The following is a 21,455-nucleotide window of genomic DNA, read 5'->3' as shown; positions in this document are numbered from 1 at the left end:
AGATTTTAACCGTTTTAAAGAAAAAAAGTAAATAAACAAAAAAGTTTTAAACTAGATTGTCATTTTTAAGAGGAATACATCTTATTATATTAAAGAATCAAAGCAAAAAAATCAAACCAAATTATTCATGAAATAAAAGGTCTTCCTACACTATTGTGGTACACTATATTTGTTAGATTTGGGGGTTTTAAAAATTCTTTATATCTTTGGGGGCTTGAGGCAAATGCCTTTTTTCTAATCCATAGGCACGGCTCTATATATAACATAAAAAACGGTGACTTACTTGCTTTCCAAATACTGAAATACAACAATAACATATTTATTTTTATTTTTATTTGTTTTTGTTGGAATATCTATATGTTAAACTTGAGATCGTTGGAACTAAACTACACTTGGAACTAAACCACACTATATATTCAACTCTAAAACAATAAGAAAAATGTAAAAAAGCATGAACTTACCAAAAAGTGGTGAAAAATTTATAAATTTGCTTCTGGTGGTTTAATTGTCTAACTTTTATTGATTTTCCAAATAAATCACGAATTTTCAATGATATTACCAAATAAAATATGATGTTAACAGAATTTCTTAATGAAGATTAAGCCATTAAATTGATTTTATAAATAAATCATAAATTTTCGTTTTATTATTATTAACATATTCTGTTAACGGAAATCAAACAGTTAAATTGTCGTGCCAGATAATTCAAAAATCTGTGTTTTAGTCGACAATATAATTATAATCTAATGAATTATTTAGAAAATAAATAAAAGTTTATGATTTCTTAAAAATTCCAACCGGTTCATAGTTTTTTCATCGTTTTGGTAAGTGAAAAAAGAAATAAACCAATTTATTTATTGGTTATCTAAAACCAATTGATTGGCTATCGTAAACCGATTGGTCGGGCCAAATTAGAGTATTACTGTATTTATCAGTGGTCTCGTCTCGTGGTAGAGTCATTTCGTGCGCTTTCGCAGAGACGACGACGACGCACACAGCCTTCTTCACTTCTCACTTCTCTACGTTTTTTTTTCACCTGAAATTTCACTTGTGCTTCGTCTTCCAGAGGTGGATCTCTAACTTGGGTAAAATCTCCCTCTCTGTTTCTTCGTCCTCTTCACTGATGGATCGTTGTTTTAGCTATTTTAGGGTTTTGTTACCACTCTTGTTTGCTTTTGGGTTTGCATCCACTAGAGCAACTCGCGGGTTTTTTTTGCTCCTTTTCCTTGCGATTCGGGAAAATTGTTTAGCTCCGTCCCCCAATTTTACGGAAATTGTATGTATCCGCTTTGATTTATTCACATGAATTTTCACCTCTTAGTTTTGCTTTTAGGTTCATAAAATTGTGCATTACTTGCTCTTGGGTTGTTTTAAGTTTACATTTGAGATTTAGAGCTATTATTTTAATCTGTTGCTATGGTTTCTTGAGTTTAGGTTTTTTTTTTTTTTGGCAGCCACCATTTCTTTGGTTGGGAATTGTCTTTGTTGGTATCTTCATGTATATACAGTTCTTGTTTGTTTCTTAATTATGTAATCAACACTTGTATGATCGGTGTGATGCAGGTGATGGTGTAATTTAAAATTAAGATGACATCTTCGCATAATATCGAGTTGGAGGCAGCTAAGTTTCTGCATAAACTTATTCAAGATTCTAAAGATGAGCCTGCAAAGCTAGCAACTAAACTTTATGTGGTAATGTGACTTCACCAGGTCTATGCTTTACTCTGTATTTTTTGAGCTTTAATCCTGTGCTTTTAACTTTGTTTATTCTTTTGATTATTTGTAGATATTGCAGCACATGAAAACCAGCGGAAAGGAACACTCAATGCCTTATCAAGTCATATCTAGGTATTGTTTTCCTATGATATCACTAGTTATTTGTTAATAAAATTACTTTTTCGGTTGATTAAGATGAGACTATCTTCTTATGCAATGAGAGCATGAGGTTGCTTCCTACTGATACGGATGCTGTAGCATTATCCTATCTTGTATTTCTGTCTCAGAAGACTCACTTAATTCATTCACAGCTTGTTAATCTGGGTCTTTGGCTCTAATTGTTATCATGCTTTTGAAAATTTATACTTTTGCTCCTGTGTTTCATTTTACTTCGACTAATATAATCTTTCTAAAACTCCAAGGGCCATGGACACTGTAGTCAATCAACACGGTCTTGACATTGAAGCTTTGAAGTCATCGTGTCTTCCTCATGCTGGTGGTACCCAAACGGAAGATTCTGGGTCTGCTCATTTGGCTGGTATATCCTTTCTCTCCTTTGTTTCAGCTGAGAGTGTGCTAACCAGATACCCCTCCATGAGCTAGGAGTTTTGTTTATCATGTGGGGAAATTGGTATTCTTCTTTTTATTGTGAGCTAAACGTCTTGCATCAATGTGTGAGTACAGGGTCTTCCCAAGTGGTTGGAGTTAGCAATGAGGGCAAAGCAAGTCTAGTTGAAAATGAGATGTCAAAATATGATGCATTCACTTCTAGTAGGCAGCTTGGTGGATCAAACAGTGCATCACAAACCTTTTACCAAGGGTCTGGAACTCAAAGTAACAGATCATTCGATCGTGAGAGTCCATCCAACATGGATTCTACGTCGGGGATCTCTCAATCTCAAAGGGAGGGCAAGTCAAGTGGAAAGAGAAAGAGAGGTGAATCATCACTTTCATGGGACCAGAATATGGATAACTCTCAAATATTTGATAGCCACAAGATTGATGATCAGACTGGAGAAGTAAGCAAAATAGAAATGCCTGGTAATTCAGGTAGGATGTTTGCTTCAACGTTGTTTCTTGCAGTACAGAGCATATCCTTTTTAATCTAGCATAGAAGAAGCACCCTATTTTTTGTGTATGCTTTGGTTATCTTATTTGTATATATTGTCGCCATTAAACCTCAGGTGACATTAGGAATATGCATGTTGGGTTGTCATCAGATGCTTACACTAATCCACAGGTATATAACGCTATTACGTTTCCTGAATCCCTCCAGATAAGATACATATTATGTACGTAACATTTTGTTTATGAAATCATTTTGAGCCTCCCTGAGTCTGCCAAATTTCAAATATTCTTGGACTATTGTGGTCCACTTATCTGATGCACAAAATCATTTTTAAGAATGTAAAAAAGAGATACAGTGCTGGCGCATAGTGGCTTATTCTCCGAAATATTTGTCTATCCTTAGAAGTATTTTTTTTGTTTCAGTATTGGAAATACGAAAAATATGCTTGCATTTCCCTTGATCTTTTAGAGACTTAAATGCCACTAAAACCATTTTAAAACGTAATTTGATTAACCCCTAGCCTTCTATATGAAGGGTTTGAAGCTTACTTGCATTTAGTTTGACTTTAGCTCTGCACAACGTCCTTTCCCCTTTTACTTCCTACCAAAGATACCTTGTTTGAAATCTATCCCCTCTATATGTGGCATCTTGTTTTTTATGGCAGTGTGGCTGGCAAAATAGCGAAGTCACAGCAACCAGGCCTCCAGTACATAAAGAAGCTGGAAATAATGTTGCAGCAGAGGGATCACTGCCCTCAGGTTCACCTTTTAGAGAGCAACAATTGAAGCAGCTCAGAGCCCAGTGCCTTGTGTTTCTAGCTCTCAGGTACTTTACAGTCTCCTAGCCAATTGTTTAGTCAATTTGGTGCAATTATAACGCCGGAAATGTCTGGTTAATTTCCTTCTTGTAGAAATGGTTTGGTGCCAAAGAAACTGCATGTAGAGATCGCCCTTCGAAATACTTTCCGCGAAGATGGTAATGTTGGTTCTCGCTGAAGTTGCTTTCTAATTTACGTTTTACATGCTTTCCCGTGGATCATAATATGCCTCCATTACAGACGGTTTCCGCGGAGAAATGTTTGATTCCAAAGGGAGAACACATACGTCCAGTGATTTGGGTGGCATTCCTGACGTCTCTGCACTGTTGTCAAGACCAGACAATCCCACTGGAAGATTGGATGAAATGGACTTCTCATCCAAAGAAACCGACAGATCAAGATTAGGGGAAAGAAGTTTTGCAAATACTGTATTTTCTGACGGGCAAAAGCTGCTAGCATCTAAAATTCCAGGCTCTCAAGCACAAAACCAAGTTGCTGTCAGTCATTCCCAACTGGCCTTTTCTCCTGGTTTGACCAAACACACACCATCGGAGATGGTGGGGTGGGCTGGAGTAATCAAAACTAATGACCTCTCAACTTCAGCTGTTCAACTCGATGAGTTTCACGCTTCTGGTTAGTGGACTACCTTAGCTACGATTTTTTTTTGAATGATGGTCTTTCCTTTTGGCGTGGAGTATTGTAAACTAATGTGGTTGACAAATCTTCAAAAATGGATATATGGCACATATCAGATGAAGAGCAAGGTAAATTGCTACCATCACCTAAGTACACCATGTCGCAGAAATGGATTATGGGTCGACAGAATAAGAGACTATTGGTTGATCGGAGTTGGTCTCTTAAACAGCAGAAAGCCGACCAGGCAATTGGGGCACGGTTCAGTGAGTTGAAGGTCTCTCTCTAGCCCCCTTCTCTCTTCTCATTTAGTTAGTAGTACGTTTTGTTTTCATGGTGATTGAGTTTTGTTCCTGTTGTCAGCTTTTTTGCATTATACTATTACTTGTTGTTTTTGGTGGTTCTTGCTTTTCTGTGTTCTTGATCTTGTTATTGGAACAAATCCACAATCATATTTAAGTATCTGATTCTGGATAAAGACGTGCCTGACATTGTGATCTCGTAAAATGTTTAGCTCTCCAATGGTCAGCTCTACCCAGTGGAACCTGTCAGACTGATCCCGGGAATTAAATAATATTAAGCTATATATTCAGTTTGATCTTAGTTGGTAACTTCTATTATTTGTTCGTCTTCCAGAGAGAAACACTGATTTGCTTCAGTTTACAAAATTCACTAAAAGAAATGTCCTGTGTTGAGGTTTTTATTTTCGCTTTGTCATATATTAAGTAACTACAAGGTTGTTTTGGCCTTGGGGTAATTTTGTTGAAATGACCTTCACATTTGACGGAATACTGAAGAACTAGTTATACTTCACATAGTAGTAACACTAGGGAACTAGTTGCTTGTGTCCTTACTTTGTTAAGTTCTCACTATCACTTATTCTGGATCTTGATGGCACTGATTCATATATCCAACTCTGCAGGAATCTGTGAGTTTGTCTGAGGATATATCTGCAAAGACCAAGAGTGTAATAGAACTGAAAAAGCTTCAGCTGTTAAATCTGCAACGGCGTTTGAGGAGGTAAGTGTATGTTATTTGCTTAGAAAATATTAGTATGGAGATGTTTCTCCTTCTTGTATCCGTTATGGTAATAGGTCGAGCTAACAGAGATACAACTAGATAATCTGTCTTTGTTATACTATGGAAGATGCGAACTTCTTTTTATCTATAAAATATGTGCATATACATATTCAACGTGTTGTTTCACCTCTCAGCTGCTAGTGTTTTGTTGACTTGTTGAATCAGTGAGTTCGTGTACAACTTCTTCAAACCTATTGCAACTGATGTTGAGCATCTAAAGTCATATAAGAAACATAAGCATGGCCGGAGAATTAAGCAGCTTGAAAAGTATGAGCAGAAGATGAAGGAAGAGAGACAAAGAAGAATTCGTGAGAGACAAAAGGAGTTCTTTGGGGGGTTAGAAGTTCACAAGTATGTGCAATTAGTTTTCGGACCTATTTCATTCTTCTTATTAGGTGAACCAAATAGTAGCAGATATATTTTATACTGCTTTGTACTGAATCCTTGTTTGGAACCTTGCTTTAGGGATAAACTAGAGGATTTGTTTAAAGTTAAGAGAGAAAGATTGAAGAGTTTCAATAGGTATGTAAAGGAGTTCCACAAAAGAAAGGAACGGCTTCACCGCGAGAAGATTGACAAAATTCAACGTGAGAAGATCAATTTGCTAAAGATAAATGATGTGGAGGGTTATCTCCGGATGGTGCAGGTTTGGTCTTTGAACTGAATATGGAAGTTTTTGGTTTATATTGCTTCTTTGATACTGGTCTGTAATTCTGAATGTTGGTGAATATGTAGGACGCCAAGTCAGATCGAGTAAAGCAACTACTCAAAGAGACTGAAAAGTACCTTCAGAAACTTGGATCCAAGTTAAAGGAGGCTAAATCTTTGACCAGTCGATTTGAGAATGAGGGAGATGAAACACGTATGTCAAATGCGACCGAAGATGAAACTTTGGTTGAAAATGAAGATGAGAGTGACCAAGCAAAGGCAAGTTCTATATCCTAAGAATTCCTTTTTTATTTGGTGAGCATTCTTCCATCTGTTTCTCATGGTTAAGATACATGTGATGCAGCACTACCTGGAAAGCAACGAAAAATACTACTTGATGGCTCACAGGTAATATTCGACATCCTATAATTACAGTCTAAACATCACCCTTAGTGACATTCTAAAGCTTTAACTTTCTGTTTCGTATGTGAGTAGTTGTCATCTTTCTTGCCTCTTTATTTTTTTTCTCGAAAAGGTGGTTATGTTGTTTGTAAATAGAGTCGTATGTGCGTATCATTCCTCATTTACCTATTCACAAAATTTCTTTTGCAGTATAAAAGAAAATATTAATGAGCAGCCATCGTGCCTAGTGGGTGGAAAGTTAAGAGAGTAAGTGGACCATCCCCCTCCTTACTATATATTTGATAACCTTTTGGTGATAGTTTTGCGAGGGATGTTTACAACTACAATACCTTCACTTTAGGTACCAAATGAATGGCTTAAGGTGGCTACTTTCACTGTACAACAATCACTTAAATGGCATTTTAGCTGATGAGATGGGTCTCGGGAAAACTGTTCAGGTATTTAATGCCATCCTATTTGGGATATAGGCACACATGTTAAATTTTCGTATAAGATGCCTCTGTTCCAATAGTTATAAAGTTATTCTTCTTTGTAGGTTATTTCTTTGATTTGCTATCTGATGGAGACGAAAAATGACAGAGGTCCCTTTTTGGTTGTTGTACCATCTTCGGTTCTGCCTGGTTGGCAGTCAGAGATTAACTTCTGGGCCCCATCAATTCATAAAATTGTTTACTGTGGGCCTCCTGAGGAAAGGCGCAAACTATTTAAGTAAAGAGAGACAAATTTTGTTTTTATTATTCTTTATGTCTCAGATATTAAAGCTCACTATCTCCTTTTTCGCTGTAGGGAGCAAATTGTTCATCAGAAGTTCAATGTCCTTCTGACGACATACGAGTATCTTATGAATAAGCATGATAGACCGAAATTAAGCAAGATTCACTGGCATTATATTATTATTGATGAAGGACATCGCATAAAGAATGCATCCTGCAAGCTGAATGCAGACCTGAAACATTATGTTAGCTCCCACCGACTCCTGTTAACCGGAACCCCATTGCAGGTACAGTTTCTTTCCTTCTCCCTCTCTTCTCATGTTGATATTGACGCATACTCTTGGCTTCACACAATCATGTTTGTTACTGTTTTCTGCTATTGGGATAGCCCACCATCTCATTATTTTACATCTGTTACAGAACAACCTAGAAGAATTGTGGGCTCTGCTTAATTTCCTGCTGCCTAATATTTTCAACTCGTCAGAAGACTTTTCACAGTGGTTCAACAAACCATTTCAAAGTAATGGAGAAAATTCTGCTGAGGAGGTAGCATTGACTGTGTTTGATATTAAAAAATTAACTAGTATACACTTCTTAAGGCATCGTGGTATTAACTACATGTGTATGGCTGCAATCTGACTAGGCGTTGCTATCAGAAGAAGAGAATCTACTGATCATCAATCGACTTCATCAAGTTCTTCGACCATTTGTGCTGCGTCGGCTGAAACATAAGGTTCATAACATAATATCACCCTTTTATCGCTATAATGATATTGAAAGATATCTTCCAATGCATTTATCTCAGTTATTTTTTCTGAATTTTTATTTAACATGATTATAAATGTGTCGACTAACTTATTTTGGTAGGTTGAGAATGAGCTTCCTGAAAAGATAGAGAGATTGATACGCTGCGAGGCTTCGGCTTATCAGAAGTTGTTGATGAAGAGGGTTGAGGATAATTTGGGCTCGATTGGAAATGCGAAGGTGTTGTTTTCTGCTCCAAGTGTTGGCAGTTTTGTGATTATGTTGAGTTATGTCTTAGTTTTTTTTTCTGTTAACAGTCTCGTGCAGTGCACAACTCAGTAATGGAGCTTCGGAATATTTGCAATCATCCATATTTAAGCCAACTGCATTCAGAGGAGGTAATCATTTTCATTCTCTGTGGAATTATATATGTAAATGTAATGAATCACTGGTTCCCACTATTAAAAATTCTAATGAACGGCAGTTTATTTTTTGTTAGGTCAATAACATAATTCCTAAGCATTTTCTGCCCCCAATTGTAAGACTGTGTGGGAAGCTTGAGATGTTGGATCGGCTTTTGCCTAAACTCAAAGCAACAGACCATCGGGTAATGCGTTCTCTATTCTCCCTTGTGGTGATAGGATAACTCTAATAATTTAATACTCTAAAATGCGAAAGCTGATTATTGAAGCTAGAGTGCCTTGCGTAATTGCATTGCCTTCGCCCTGAAGGACTATGATTCCTATCACCAGAACTTTTTGGAATTTTGTTGTGTTTGGATGTCTATCTAGTATATTTACCTTTTTTTTTGGTTGCTTCCATATCGCTTTATGCAGAACTTCACGTCCTCAACTATACAATTCTCTGTTATTTGTGAAATGCGCAAAAATATCTTAGTTTGTAATTTATTTTGTTATTTGTTTTATTTGCAAAACCTTATAAATGATTGTTACTTTTTTTTTTTGGTATCCATGAATTCCCGCAGGTTCTTTTCTTTTCCACAATGACGAGGCTTCTTGATGTTATGGAAGATTACCTCACCTTGAAGGGGTACAAATACCTTAGGTTGGATGGGCAAACATCGGGGGGTGATCGTGGTGCTCTTATCGATGGTTTCAACAAGTCGGGTTCCCCATTTTTCATATTTCTGTTAAGGTGATGCATCATATATCGTGGTCTGGCTTTCTGTAGCTCTAATCTCTATCAGGATGCTTCATGTTCACTCTTAATAGATTTAGTTATGTTCCGAAATACTACAAGTTGTAAACTTGTAGGGCGTTCAGTACTAGTAATATGTATTTGTATGTGATTGCTAAAATCTTTCATGGAAATTCAGCATACGGGCTGGTGGAGTAGGAGTTAATCTCCAAGCTGCTGATACTGTGATATTATTTGACACCGACTGGAATCCTCAGGTTAGATATAACATTTCCTCATATTTACTATAGTTGAATACTGTGGACATCAGGCCAGACTTGAAGCAGCCTTTTTTATACAATTCAGGTTGATCTGCAAGCTCAAGCAAGGGCGCACAGGATTGGCCAGAAAAAAGATGTGCTTGTTCTTCGTTTTGAAACGGTAAGTTCATTTATTTATTGTGCTCGAGGATTTCAAGCATCTGAAAAAATGGGTTGATAATTCAATGAAACCTTCAAAGTCCAAAGTCACTGAGTTTGTGAATGGTTGTAACTTTCACCCTGGTGTTTTTAATTTCTGTTGTTTCATCATTGGGCTATCTAATGTAGTGTTTCTGTCCTAAATCTATGACTGTTCAACTGACTTATGGGGCATATAGAAATGTGCAGTATTCTTGGGAAATACCAATTGTTTCTTGGCTGTTCCCGTTCAATCGATATATAATCAAGCTGTTTGAACTGTTTGTTTGTCTTTCTTCCTTAATTGTATCCTAAGGTCAATTCGGTTGAGGAGCAAGTCAGAGCTTCAGCTGAGCACAAACTTGGAGTTGCTAACCAGAGTATAACCGCTGGCTTCTTTGACAATAACACAAGGTTACTCGTGAGACATCCCTTTTATGCTTCAACAAGTTTCAACTACCAATTCTCTATAAATTATTCTTACTTTGTAACAGTGCTGAAGATCGTAAGGAATATCTGGAATCCCTTTTGCGTGAATCAAAGAAAGAGGAGGATGCCCCAGTATTGGATGATGATGCCTTAAATGATCTTATAGCTCGAAGGTGACTGCTCTTTTTCATATCGTTTTTTTTCTTCAGAATATATTACTTGTGCACATATTTTAATTTGTTAAATTATCATGATAGTTTTGTTCCTTTGCATGTGCACTGTGATAAATCTAGCAATTCTATAAGATTACTGCCAACAGTTTGTAAAAAGTATTTGCACTTTCTAACTGTAAACAATTATCTGCTATCGTATCTTTACATAATATTTTCTATCTGCATAGCATCTACTAGTTTTCTTCAGGTGTGATGTGTTTAAATCATTCTTAAATAAGACAATTTTTTTATATTTCCATGCATCTCGATTTCTTTTCTACTTTCTTGCAGATCTGACATTTTGTTGTCTTTGTAGGGAGTCAGAGATTGATATCTTTGAGTCCATCGACAAGCAAAGGAAAGAAAATGAGATGGTATGCTTGTTCTTATAATAATTTCGGGTTATTTTGTTTTATGATGTTTATCTGAAAAAGCAATGGCCCTGCAGGAAACATGGAATACCTTGGTACATGAGCCGGGGTCTGATAGTTTTGACCATTTAACACCTATACCCTCTCGGCTTGTTACTGAAGATGATTTAAAACTATTATATGAAACAATGAAACTCAATGATGTCCCGATGGTTGCAAAAGAATCAACTGTTGGCATGAAACGGAAGGATGGATCAATGGGAGGCCTGGATACTCACCAATATGGAAGAGGGAAACGAGCAAGAGAGGTTTGTTGAGTTTTCTCTTCATAATATGATCCTGCATGTAGCATTTTTGCGTATAACCATAGAATGACAAATATTGCAACTTCATTAGGTTCGATCTTATGAAGAGAAATTAACAGAGGAGGAGTTTGAGAAGTTGTGTCAGACTGAGCCACCTGATTCTCCCCAAGGCAAGGGCGAAGGAAGTGAAAAAAGCTTGGCGGATGATACATCAGTTATACCATTTGAAACGTCTATTGACACACTACTCCCTACATCTCCGACAAAGGCAATAACTTTACAACCAATGGAACCTCTAAGGACACAGCCGCAGCCCCTGAAAGAAGAAACACAACCTATCAAACGGGGCCGTGGTAGGCCGAAGAGAACGGATAAAACCTTGACTCCGGTATCGTTATCAGCTGTAAGCAGGACACAGGCAACAGGGAATGCTATCTCATTGGCAGTAACTGGTCCTGATTTTGGTAGTCCGGATAAAAAGCTAGAAGCAGCTTCTAATTCTAGTTCGTCTCTGGCCCTGACATCGCCTGATTTATCTGCTCCTCCTGGGTTTCAATCATTGCCAGCATCTCCCGCTCCTATGCCAGTAAGAGGCCGAGGTAGGGGAAGAAGCAGGGGGCGTGGAGCAGGAAGGGGAAGAAGAGGTGAAGGTGTATTGCATGGTTCCAACAGTTCTAGTACTCAGAGAACTGAAACCGCTGCATCTCTTTCTAGGGATCCAGAAGCTACAAACTCTAGTCTTCCTCCTGCATCTGAGATTGTTTCTAGAGTCCCTAAACCTAGTGACGGAAGTACTTCGTATCCTGATCCAGTACCTCCTGTGCGTTCTGTAACTACTTCAGTCCAATCAGACAAAGCAGCAGATAGTAACCTAGATGCACCACCTGGGTTTGATTCAGGATCCCATGCTCAGACGCTAAATGTACTTGAGAATTCATTGGAAAGAAAAGCAGCTGCTGTAAAGAAGAGCATCCAGCATCCAGGACTTAATAAAAAGCCACATGATTTGCCAGTCTCCACTAGCTCTACTTTTTCGGGTAAATAAATCAAACATCACTTTCTAGATTTCATATTCATGTAGGAGGTTAGTTATAACTTGCATGAGGATGATGGAGAACATAATGCTGACGAGAATCTTAATGCCATATTATATTGGCAGGTGCTGGCCCAATACAAAATCAGAGTGCTGTCTCTTCTGTTTGTGATGGATCCAAAAGTCCTTCTGTAGCCTCTGTTGAGGCTGTAAAAAATAAACATCCAGAGGGTCGAACATATACAGCTTTGCCAGGTGTGACAGCTGCACCTTCTGATGCTACTCTGCCAGTGAGTTCGCAACCTGGTGGTTCTACAGTTGAAGGTAATAAATCTTTGAAGCATCGTAATCTTGCTTATAACTTTCTGGTTCTAAATCTTTTCCGTGTTGTACATGTCATCTTTAGCTCAAGAAGCCAATGTTCCTTCTCTTCCTGCAGCCGTTCCTGCTAAGAGGCGAGGCCGCAATTTGCCAAGTAGAGGAGAAACTCCCAGACGCCAAGGAAAGAGGCGTGGCCAAGCTTTACCTGCTACTGATGGCTCTTCTGGTAGGAGTACAGGATTAACACCACAAATAGAGGTCAAGGTTGGTAATTCATCAGGCACCAAAGCTATATCGGCTGGAAATAAGTGTGATGCTGTTGCCAAAGAACAACCCCACTTAAGCCAGTCAGTTGCATCCGATATTCACTCTTCTGGTAGCTTGGGTCAGGAAAGTAGAAGAGACACCTCTGGTATTGGTGGTTCTGCTAGGAAACAAACTGCTGATGTAACTGATGTTGCTCGTGTCATGAAAGAGATCTTTTCAGAGACTTCCCTATTAAAACATAAAGTTGGAGAGCCTTCTGCAACAACGAAAACAAATGCGCCTGACGCACAATCCCCAAGTGAGATGAATTTGCACAGAGTTGAAACCCACGAGGCAGAGAATGAAATCCAATCTGCGAAGCGAATGGAAGAGGATTCTTGTGGTGTTAAGACTCAAGAAGCTCCATATAACTTGAGGAAGGAAGAAAAAATTGTTTCAGATGTTTCTCATCCTGTTCCTGGTAATCTGACAACTTCAGGTTCAGTTGCAAACAAGGCTGATGACATTGGATCGACTAAGGCTATTTCCGAGAATGACCTTGTCAAGATTCCGGGTGGTGAAGTAGATTCTTCTGTGATATCCCCCACTTTGGGAAATGCTTTTGCTGCTAAGTCGTCTTTGGAAAAGTGCTCTACAGATCAGCTTGTGGTAGAAAAATTGTCTCAAGATACTGTTCATGGTGAAACATGCCGCGTGAGTGTAGACCTGTCCGAAGAAACAGCATCTTCATNAAGAGGGAAACGAGCAAGAGAGGTTTGTTGAGTTCTCTTCATAATATGATCCTGCATGTAGCATTTTTGCGTATAACCATAAAATGACAAATGTTGCAACTTCATTAGGTTCGATCTTATGAAGAGAAATTAACAGAGGAGGAGTTTGAGAAGTTGTGTCAGACTGAGCCACCTGATTCTCCCCAAGGCAAGGGCGAAGGAAGTGAAAAAAGCTTGGCGGATGATACATCAGTTATACCATTTGAAACGTCTATTGACACACTACTCCCTACATCTCCGACACATGCAATAACTTTACAACCAATGGAACCTCTAAGGACACAGCCGCAGCCCCTGAAAGAAGAAACACAACCTATCAAACGGGGCCGTGGTAGGCCGAAGAGAACGGATAAAACCTTGACTCCGGTATCGGTATCAGCTGTAAGCAGGACACAGGCATCAGGGAATGCAATATCATTGGCAGTAACTGGTCCTGATTTTGGTAGTCCGGATAAACAGCTAGAAGCAGCTTCTAATTCTAGTTCTTCTCTGGCCCTGACATCGCCTGATTTATCTGCTCCTCCTGGATTTCAATCATTGCCAGCATCTCCTGCTCCTATGCCAGTAAGAGGTCGAGGTAGGGGAAGAAGCAGGGGGCGTGGAGCAGGAAGGGGAAGAAGAGGTGAAGGTGTATTGCATGGTTCCAACAGTTCTAGTACTCAGAGAACTGAAACCGCTGCATCTCTTGCAAGGGATCCAGAAGCCACAAACTCTACTCTTCCTCCTGCATCTGAGAATGTTTCTAGAGTCCCTAAACCTAGTGACGGAAGTACTTCGTATCCTGATCCAGTACCTCCTGTGCGTTCTGTAACTACTGCAGTCCAATCAGACAAAGCAGCAGATAGTAACCTAGATGCACCACCTGGGTTTGATTCAGGATCCCATGCTCAGACGCTAAATGTACTTGAGAATTCATTGGAAATAAAAGCAGCTTCTGTAAAGAAGAGGCCTTTGATGCAAGGTGTTAGCTCCCAGCATCCAGGACTTAATAAAAAGCCGCATGATTTGCCAGTCTCCACTAGCTCCACTTTGTCGGGTAAATAAATCAAACATCACTTTTTAGATTTCATATTCATGTAGGAGGTGTAGTTATAACTTGCATGAGGATGATGGAGAACATAATGCTGACGAGAATCTTATTGCCATATTATTTTGGCAGGTGCTGGCCCAATACAAAATCAGAGTGCTGTCTCTTCTGTTTGTGATGGATCCAAAAGTCCTTCTGTAGCCTCTGTTGAGGCTGTAAGAAATAAACATCCAGAGGGTCGAACATATACAGCTTTGCCAGGTGTGACAGCTGCACCTTCTGATGCTACTCAGCCAGTGAGTTCGCAACCTGGTGGTTCTACAGTTGAAGGTAATAAATCTATGAAGCATCGTAACTTGCTTAAAACTTTCTGGTTTCTAAATCTTTTCCGTGTTGTACATGTCATCTTTAGCTCAAGAAGCCAATGTTCCTTCTCTTCCTGCAGCCGTTCCTGCTAAGAGGCGAGGCCGCAATTTGCCAAGTAGAGGAGAAACTCCCAGACGCCAAGGAAAGAGGCGTGGCCAAGCTTTACCTGCTACTGATGGCTCTTCTGGTAGGAGTACAGGATTAACACCACAAATAGAGGTCAAGGTTGGTAATTCATCAGGCACCAAAGCTATATCGGCTGGAAATAAGTGTGATGCTGTTGCCAAAGAACAACCCCACTTAAGCCAGTCAGTTGCATCCGATATTCACTCTTCTGGTAGCTTGGGTCAGGAAAGTAGAAGAGACACCTCTGGTATTGGTGGTTCTGCTAGGAAACAAACTGCTGATGTAACTGATGTTGCTCGTGTCATGAAAGAGATCTTTTCAGAGACTTCCCTATTAAAACATAAAGTTGGAGAGCCTTCTGCAACAACGAAAACAAATGCGCCTGACGCACAATCCCCAGGTGAGATGAATTTGCACAGAGTTGAGACCCACGAGGCAGAGAATGAAATCCAATCTGCCAAGCGAATGGAAGAGGATTCTTGTGGTGTTAAGACTCAAGAAGCTCCATATAACTTGAGGAAGGAAGAAAAAATTGTTTCAGATGTTTCTCATCCTGTTCCTGGTAATCTGACAACTTCAGGTTCAGTTGCAAACAAGGCTGATGACATTGGATCGACTAAGGCTATTTCCGAGAATGACCTTGTCAAGATTCCGGGTGGTGAAGTAGATTCTTCTGTGATATCCCCCACTTTGGGAAATGCTTTTGCTGCTAAGTCGTCTTTGGAAAAGTGCTCTACAGATCAGCTTGTGGTAGAAAAATTGTCTCAAGATACTGTTCATGGTGAAACATGCCGCGTGAGTGTAGACCTGTCCGAAGAAACAGCATCTTCATTGAGTTATGTTCGATCTGAGCCTATTGCATCTGCGTCGACAACTGCGGAACCTCTACCAACTGAAAAGTTGGAAACAAATATTTCTTTTCAAGTAGAAGGTGAAAGAAGAGAAGACGAGAATGGTGAAAGAAGAGAAGCTATCCTCCTAAGTCCGGAAGAAAAGACGAATGTTAACTCCAAGATTGAGACACATTCTGAGGAACTTCAAGCCAGTAGAACAGATGAAGTTCCTCATGTGGATGGAGAATCTGTTGAAACTGCAAATCAGACGGTTAAAGAAGATGAGGCAACCAATTCTGTTGAAGTTCAATCGTCTATGCTGGTGACTGATGAATTGCCTAATGTTAGACAAAAGGGTCACAGTAACATTGACATGCAGACATTGGTAGTTACAAGCAAAGAGAACTCTATGTCCCTTGACGATACAGATAATGATCCTATATCTAAATCTGCTAATACAGAACAAGATCCTGAAGAATCTGTTTCGGTCCAAGGTGTTGATAGGCCTAAAGTTGGTACTGCTGACACACAGATGGAGGATACCGATGATGCCAAACTTCTAGTGGGCTGTTCAGTTGAAAATGAGGAGAAAGAGAAAACTCTTCAATCCCATATGCCCAGTGGTGATGCTGTTAGCCATGCAATGGAAGCGATAAAAGATAGTGAAGGAGATGATTTACATGGAAAGTCTCTAGTTTCCTGTCCAGCAATGGAAGCGATGGAACATAAGGGGCTTGAATCAGAGACACATGCTCATACAGAATCAAGTGGTATTGATAGGGAAAATGAAATATCAGAAAGTATGTCTGATGGCGAAAAAATGAATATTTCATCTGTGCAGGTCCCAGATGCATCTCATGATTTAAAAGTACCACAGGATCCAACAGACCGTGAACACATGCAAGAAAATGCGGATGTACCTGCATCACCTCACAGAGCAGCGCCAAACATTGTGGTTTCCCAGTCTGAAGGAAAACAGTCTCCAAGTATCTTACCGGACGATGTGGCAAGACAACTAGAAAGTATGTCTAGTGACGAGAAAATGAATATTTCATCTGAGCAGGTCCCAGATGCATCACATGATTTAAAAGTACCACAGGATCCAACAGATATTCCCCTAGTTGGTGGGACAGACCCTGAACACATGCAAGAAAATGCGGATGTACCTGCATCACCTCACAGAGCAGCGCCAAACATTGTGGTTTCCCAGTCTGAAGGAAAACACTCTCCAAGTATCTTACCGGACGATGTGGCAAGACAACTAGAAAGTATGTCTAGTGACGAGAAAATGAATATTTCATCTGAGCAGGTCCCAGATGCGTCACATGATTTAAAAGTGCCACAGGATCCAACAGATATTCACCTAGTTGGTGAGACAGACCCTGAACACTTGCAAGAAAATGCGGATGTACCTGCATCACCGCACGGAGCAGCACTAAACATTGTGGTTTCCCAGTCTGAAGGAAAACAGTCTCCAAGTATCTTACCGGACGACGTGGCAGGACAACTAGAAAGTATGACTAATGATGAAAAAATGAATATTTCATCTGAGAAAGTCCCAGATGTGTCACATGGTTTGAAAGTGTCCCAGGATCAAACAGACGTTCCCCTAGTTGGTGAGGAAGTCCCTGAAAATTTGCAAGTGAACGAGGATGTGTCCAAGTCTGAGGAAATTCAGTCTCCAAGTATCTTGCCTGACGAGGTACCAGGACAACCAGACGATGGCAACTGTGAGCAAATGGATACCATGCAGAACAGTGCCTATATTGATGTTGGCATAATTTCAGGTAAGACGTGTGAGCCTTCGTCTTCTATCCAGTCTGAGGATGAGAACAATAAAAATTTATCACAGTGTGAACCGGCAGAAGTAGTTGAACAAAGGGATTTAAGGGATCAAATTTGCACAGGGTCTGTGGAATCTCAGGTAGAGATAACCGCTGCTATTCTTGAAAATAAATCAGCTAATATCCAGCCCCTGCAATCCATTTTGGTTGATCAAATGGATACAGAAGAATCCAAAAATCCTTGTGTCGCTAATATTTGCAACACTAATTTAAGTGTTGATGCGTCTTTACACCAATTAGCTGATATCCACGCCGAGCCAACCATTTTGCTTGATCAAATGGATACTGATGAATCCAAAGATCCTTGTGCCAGTAATATTTGCAACACTGATATTAGTGCTGATCTGTCTTTACACCAGTTAGCTGATATCCAGCCCGGGCCATCTATTTTGGTTGATCAAATGGATACTGAAGAATTCAACGATCCTGATGCCAATCATATTTGCAACACTGAGAGACGTGCTGATGTTTCTTTAGACCAGTTAGCTGATATCGAGAGCTCATCATCTCATACAGTTGTGCAAAAGGACATTGAGGATCAAGATCAAGTTGAAGCTTCTGGATGTGAGTTAGTTGCTGTCTCGACCTTAACAGAACCTCAAATTCCATTACCACCATCCACAGAGCCAGTGGTTGCTGAAGGTACAGAATCCCCTTCTTTCCTTCCAATGACGGCGAAAGAAAATGCCGAGAGGCAAGTAGCTGATATTGAGCACTCATCGCCTCCTACAGTTCTGGAAAAGAACATTGAGACACAAGATCAAGATCAAGTTGAAACTGCTGTATCTGAATTAGGTGATGTCTCTACTGAATGTTCGACAGAACCTCAAGTTCAATTACCGCCATCTGCAGAGCCAGTGATTGCCGAGTGTACAGAACATTCTTCGTCCCTCCCAATGATGGAGGAAGAGAATGCTGATATCAAGCCCTCGTTGTCTCCTAAGACTGTGGAAAAGAACAGTGAGGATCACGTTCAAGTTGAAACTGCTGGTTGTGAGTTAGTTGATGTCTCTACCGGATGTTTGTCAGAACTTCAAGTTCCTTTACCGTCGTTCGCAGAGCCAAAGGGAGATATGCACACTCACTTAGACAAAACAAAGAAATCTGAAATCGTGGTTGCCGAAGGTACAGTATTCCCTTCATCTCTCCCAATGACGGAGGAAGAAAATGCCGAGAGCCAATTAGTTGATGTCATGCCCTCATCGTCTCCTATGGTTGTCNTTAGTTGCTGTCTCGACCTTAACAGAACCTCAAATTCCATTACCGCCATCCACAGAGGCAGTGGTTGCTGAAAGTACAGAATCCCCTTCTTTCCTTCCAATGACAGCGGAAGAAAATGCCGAGAGGCAAGTAGCTGATATCGAGCACTCATCGCCTCCTACAGTTCTGGAAAAGAACATTGAGACACAAGATCAAGATCAAGTTGAAACTGCTGTATCTGAATTAGGTGATGTCTCTACTGAATGTTCGGCAGAACCTCAAGTTCAATTACCGCCATCTGCAGAGCCAGTGATTGCCGAGTGTACAGAACATTCTTCGTCCCTCCCAATGATGGAGGAAGAGAATGCTGATAGCCAATTAGCTGATATCAAGCCCTCGTTGTCTCCTACAACTGTGGAAAAGAACAGTGAGGATCACGTTCAAGTTGAAACTGCTGGTTGTGAGTTAGTTGATGTCTCTACGGGATGTTTATCAGAACCTCAAGTTCCTTTACCGTCAGTCGCAGAGCCAAAGGGAGATATGCACACTCACTTAGACGAAACAAAGAAATCTGAAATCGTGGTTGCCGAAGGTACAGGATTCCCTTCATCTCTCCCAATGACGGAGGAAGAAAATGCCGAGAGCCAATTAGTTGATATCATGCCCTCATCGTCTCCTATGGTTGTGGAAGAGGATCAAGTTGAAACTGATGGATGTGGGTTAGTTGATGTCTCTACTGGTTCTTCGGCACAACCTCAAGTTCAATTACCGCCATTCACTGAGCTAGTGGAAGGTACACGCGATCATTTAGAGGCAACAACGGAATCTGAAACTGTGGTTACTGAGAGCCAATTAGCTGATATAGAGCCATCATCGTCTCTTAGAGTTGTGCATAAGAACATCGAGGATCAAGATCAAGTTGAAACTGCTGGATGTGAGTTAGTTGAAGGTTCAGAACCTCAAGTTCAATTACAGTCATCTGCAGAGCCAGAGGAAGGCATGCACGTTCACTTAGAGGCAGCAAATACATCTGAAACCTTGGTTGCTGAAGGTTCAGAATTCGCTTCATCTCTCTCAATGACGGGTAAAGAACATTCAGAGAACCAATTACCTGATATCGATCCCTCATTGTCTCTTACAGTTGTGCAAACAAACATTGAGGATCAAGATCAAGTTGAAACTGCTGAATGTGAATTTGTTGATGTCTCTACGAGCTGCTCGTCAGAACCTCAAGTTCAATTACTCCCATCCCCAGATGCAGTGGGAGGTATGCACGTTCACAAAGAAACCGTGGTTGCTGAAGATACAGAGACGCCTTCATCCCTCCCGAAGATGGAGGAAGAAAATGCCGAGAACCCATCGGACAGGCTTGATGGTGAATCCGACAGTGCAAATGTTGCTGTTGTTGAAGGAAGTTGTGTCGAGCCAAATTCACTGGTCACCGAAAAGAGCAAAGCAGAGGAACCAAAAGACAATGATAATGTTTAGTTCATTTCTTCTACATTAAGTTGTAAAACTTTGATTATCTAATATCAGGAACTCTTAGTAACACTTTATTCTATTGTATCGTTTTGAAGAATGAAAGCCCGTAAATTAAGAAGCTTGTATCGCCTAAAAAATTAGTTTCCTATGTTCTGTTGAAGATGTGTAGACTGTATCTGACTTGGTGTCGTATTCTCTGAAAAAAATTTCATTACCTAAGTCATGGTTTTTTCTCCTCATCCTTATTGTTCACTAATTTTTACCCAAGAGCAAAACAAAACGTGAACATTTTGGTTGTGTTATCTATATATAATAGCAAATCCACTTTTGGGGTCAATTTTAATCTAACAGATGAGATTGTTTCTATTATCTCATCTAACGGTTTAAAATTATTAATGATTCTAACAGTTGCAAGTTTTTTTCTTTCTAATAATCCTGTTTCTTCGTCGTACCACAATCTTTTAAAAATCGCACCTATTAAACTATTTGTTAACGATCTCAAAAGTTGCAATGTTTCGGTCCAACAATTGTATTTCTTCGTTGCACATCCACCTTTCCATGTTGACACCCGTTAGTTTTCACACCATTTTGTTTTACACCTCTTTATTTATATAGAGTTGCAATGTTTTGATCCAACAATTGTTTCTTCGTCGTACCCCTAGCTTTCAATGGGGTTGCACTTGTTAGTTTTCGCACTTTTAATTTCACATTTTTTTGTTTCACACCTCTTTGTTTTCACACTTTATATATATATATATATATATATATATATAGATTTTTATGGACTTTGAACAGAGTTTTTGTTCTTTGAGAGTTATTAATGATCTCACCCTTTGTTAATAATCTCAAAGTTGCAAAGTTTTGGTCCAACAATTGTGTTTCTTCGTTGCACCCCCAGCTTTCCATGTTGGCACCCGTTAGTTTTCACACCCTTTTGTTTTACACCTCTTTATTTATATAAAATTGCAATGTTTNCATAAGAACATCGAGGATCAAGATCAAGTTGAAACTGCTGGATGTGAGTTAGTTGAAGGTTCAGAACCTCAAGTTCAATTACAGTCATCTGCAGAGCCAGAGGAATGCATGCACGCTCACTTAGAGGCAGCAAATACATCTGAAACCTTGGTTGCTGAAGGTTCAGAATTCGCTTCATCTCTCTCAATGACGGGTAAAGAACATTCAGAGAACCAATTACCTGATATCGATCCCTCATTGTCTCTTACAGTTGTGCAAACAAACATTGAGGATCAAGATCAAGTTGAAACTGCTGAATGTGAATTTGTTGATGTCTCTACGAGCTGCTCGTCAGAACCTCAAGTTCAATTACTCCCATCCCCAGATGCAGTGGGAGGTATGCACGTTCACAAAGAAACCGTGGTTGCTGAAGATACAGAGACGCCTTCATCCCTCCCGAAGATGGAGGAAGAAAAT

General features: G+C 39.8%; 1 protein-coding gene across 1 annotated transcript; it reads left to right on the top strand.

Moving 5' to 3' along the window:
* Positions 952–20,243, top strand: LOC104789256 (chromatin structure-remodeling complex protein SYD-like). The gene is made up of 36 exons (XM_019245921.1): positions 952–1,085; positions 1,564–1,692; positions 1,787–1,848; positions 2,139–2,254; positions 2,401–2,766; positions 2,901–2,956; positions 3,450–3,610; positions 3,696–3,760; positions 3,843–4,235; positions 4,355–4,512; positions 5,158–5,255; positions 5,481–5,666; positions 5,781–5,961; positions 6,051–6,242; positions 6,328–6,371; positions 6,576–6,632; positions 6,727–6,823; positions 6,922–7,094; positions 7,173–7,386; positions 7,520–7,645; positions 7,743–7,832; positions 7,967–8,083; positions 8,161–8,241; positions 8,343–8,450; positions 8,829–8,998; positions 9,180–9,258; positions 9,347–9,421; positions 9,755–9,852; positions 9,933–10,040; positions 10,396–10,453; positions 10,528–10,758; positions 10,847–11,792; positions 11,915–12,112; positions 12,195–13,100; positions 15,492–18,562; positions 19,230–20,243. Exons 2-36 carry the CDS (start codon positions 1,588–1,590, stop codon positions 20,028–20,030), a joined length of 9,987 nt encoding a protein of 3,328 aa, XP_019101466.1. The 5' UTR covers positions 952–1,085; positions 1,564–1,587; the 3' UTR covers positions 20,031–20,243.

Source organism: Camelina sativa, chromosome 5 (assembly GCF_000633955.1).
Source record: "Camelina sativa cultivar DH55 chromosome 5, Cs, whole genome shotgun sequence".
Classification (NCBI taxonomy): domain Eukaryota; kingdom Viridiplantae; phylum Streptophyta; class Magnoliopsida; order Brassicales; family Brassicaceae; genus Camelina; species Camelina sativa.
Note: the sequence above shows the minus strand (reverse complement) of the source record. Positions and strands in the feature narration are given on the sequence as shown.

Excerpts from the sequence above, each read along its gene's own strand:
- LOC104789256 (XM_019245921.1), top strand. The coding sequence starts at position 1,588 with ATGACATCTTCGCATAATATCGAGTTGGAGGCAGCTAAGTTTCTGCAT. Across the intron at positions 3,611-3,695 it reads CTTGTGTTTCTAGCTCTCAG|AAATGGTTTGGTGCCAAAGA; the intron begins GTACTTTACAGT and ends TCCTTCTTGTAG. Across the intron at positions 7,095-7,172 it reads GAAAGGCGCAAACTATTTAA|GGAGCAAATTGTTCATCAGA; the intron begins GTAAAGAGAGAC and ends TTTTCGCTGTAG.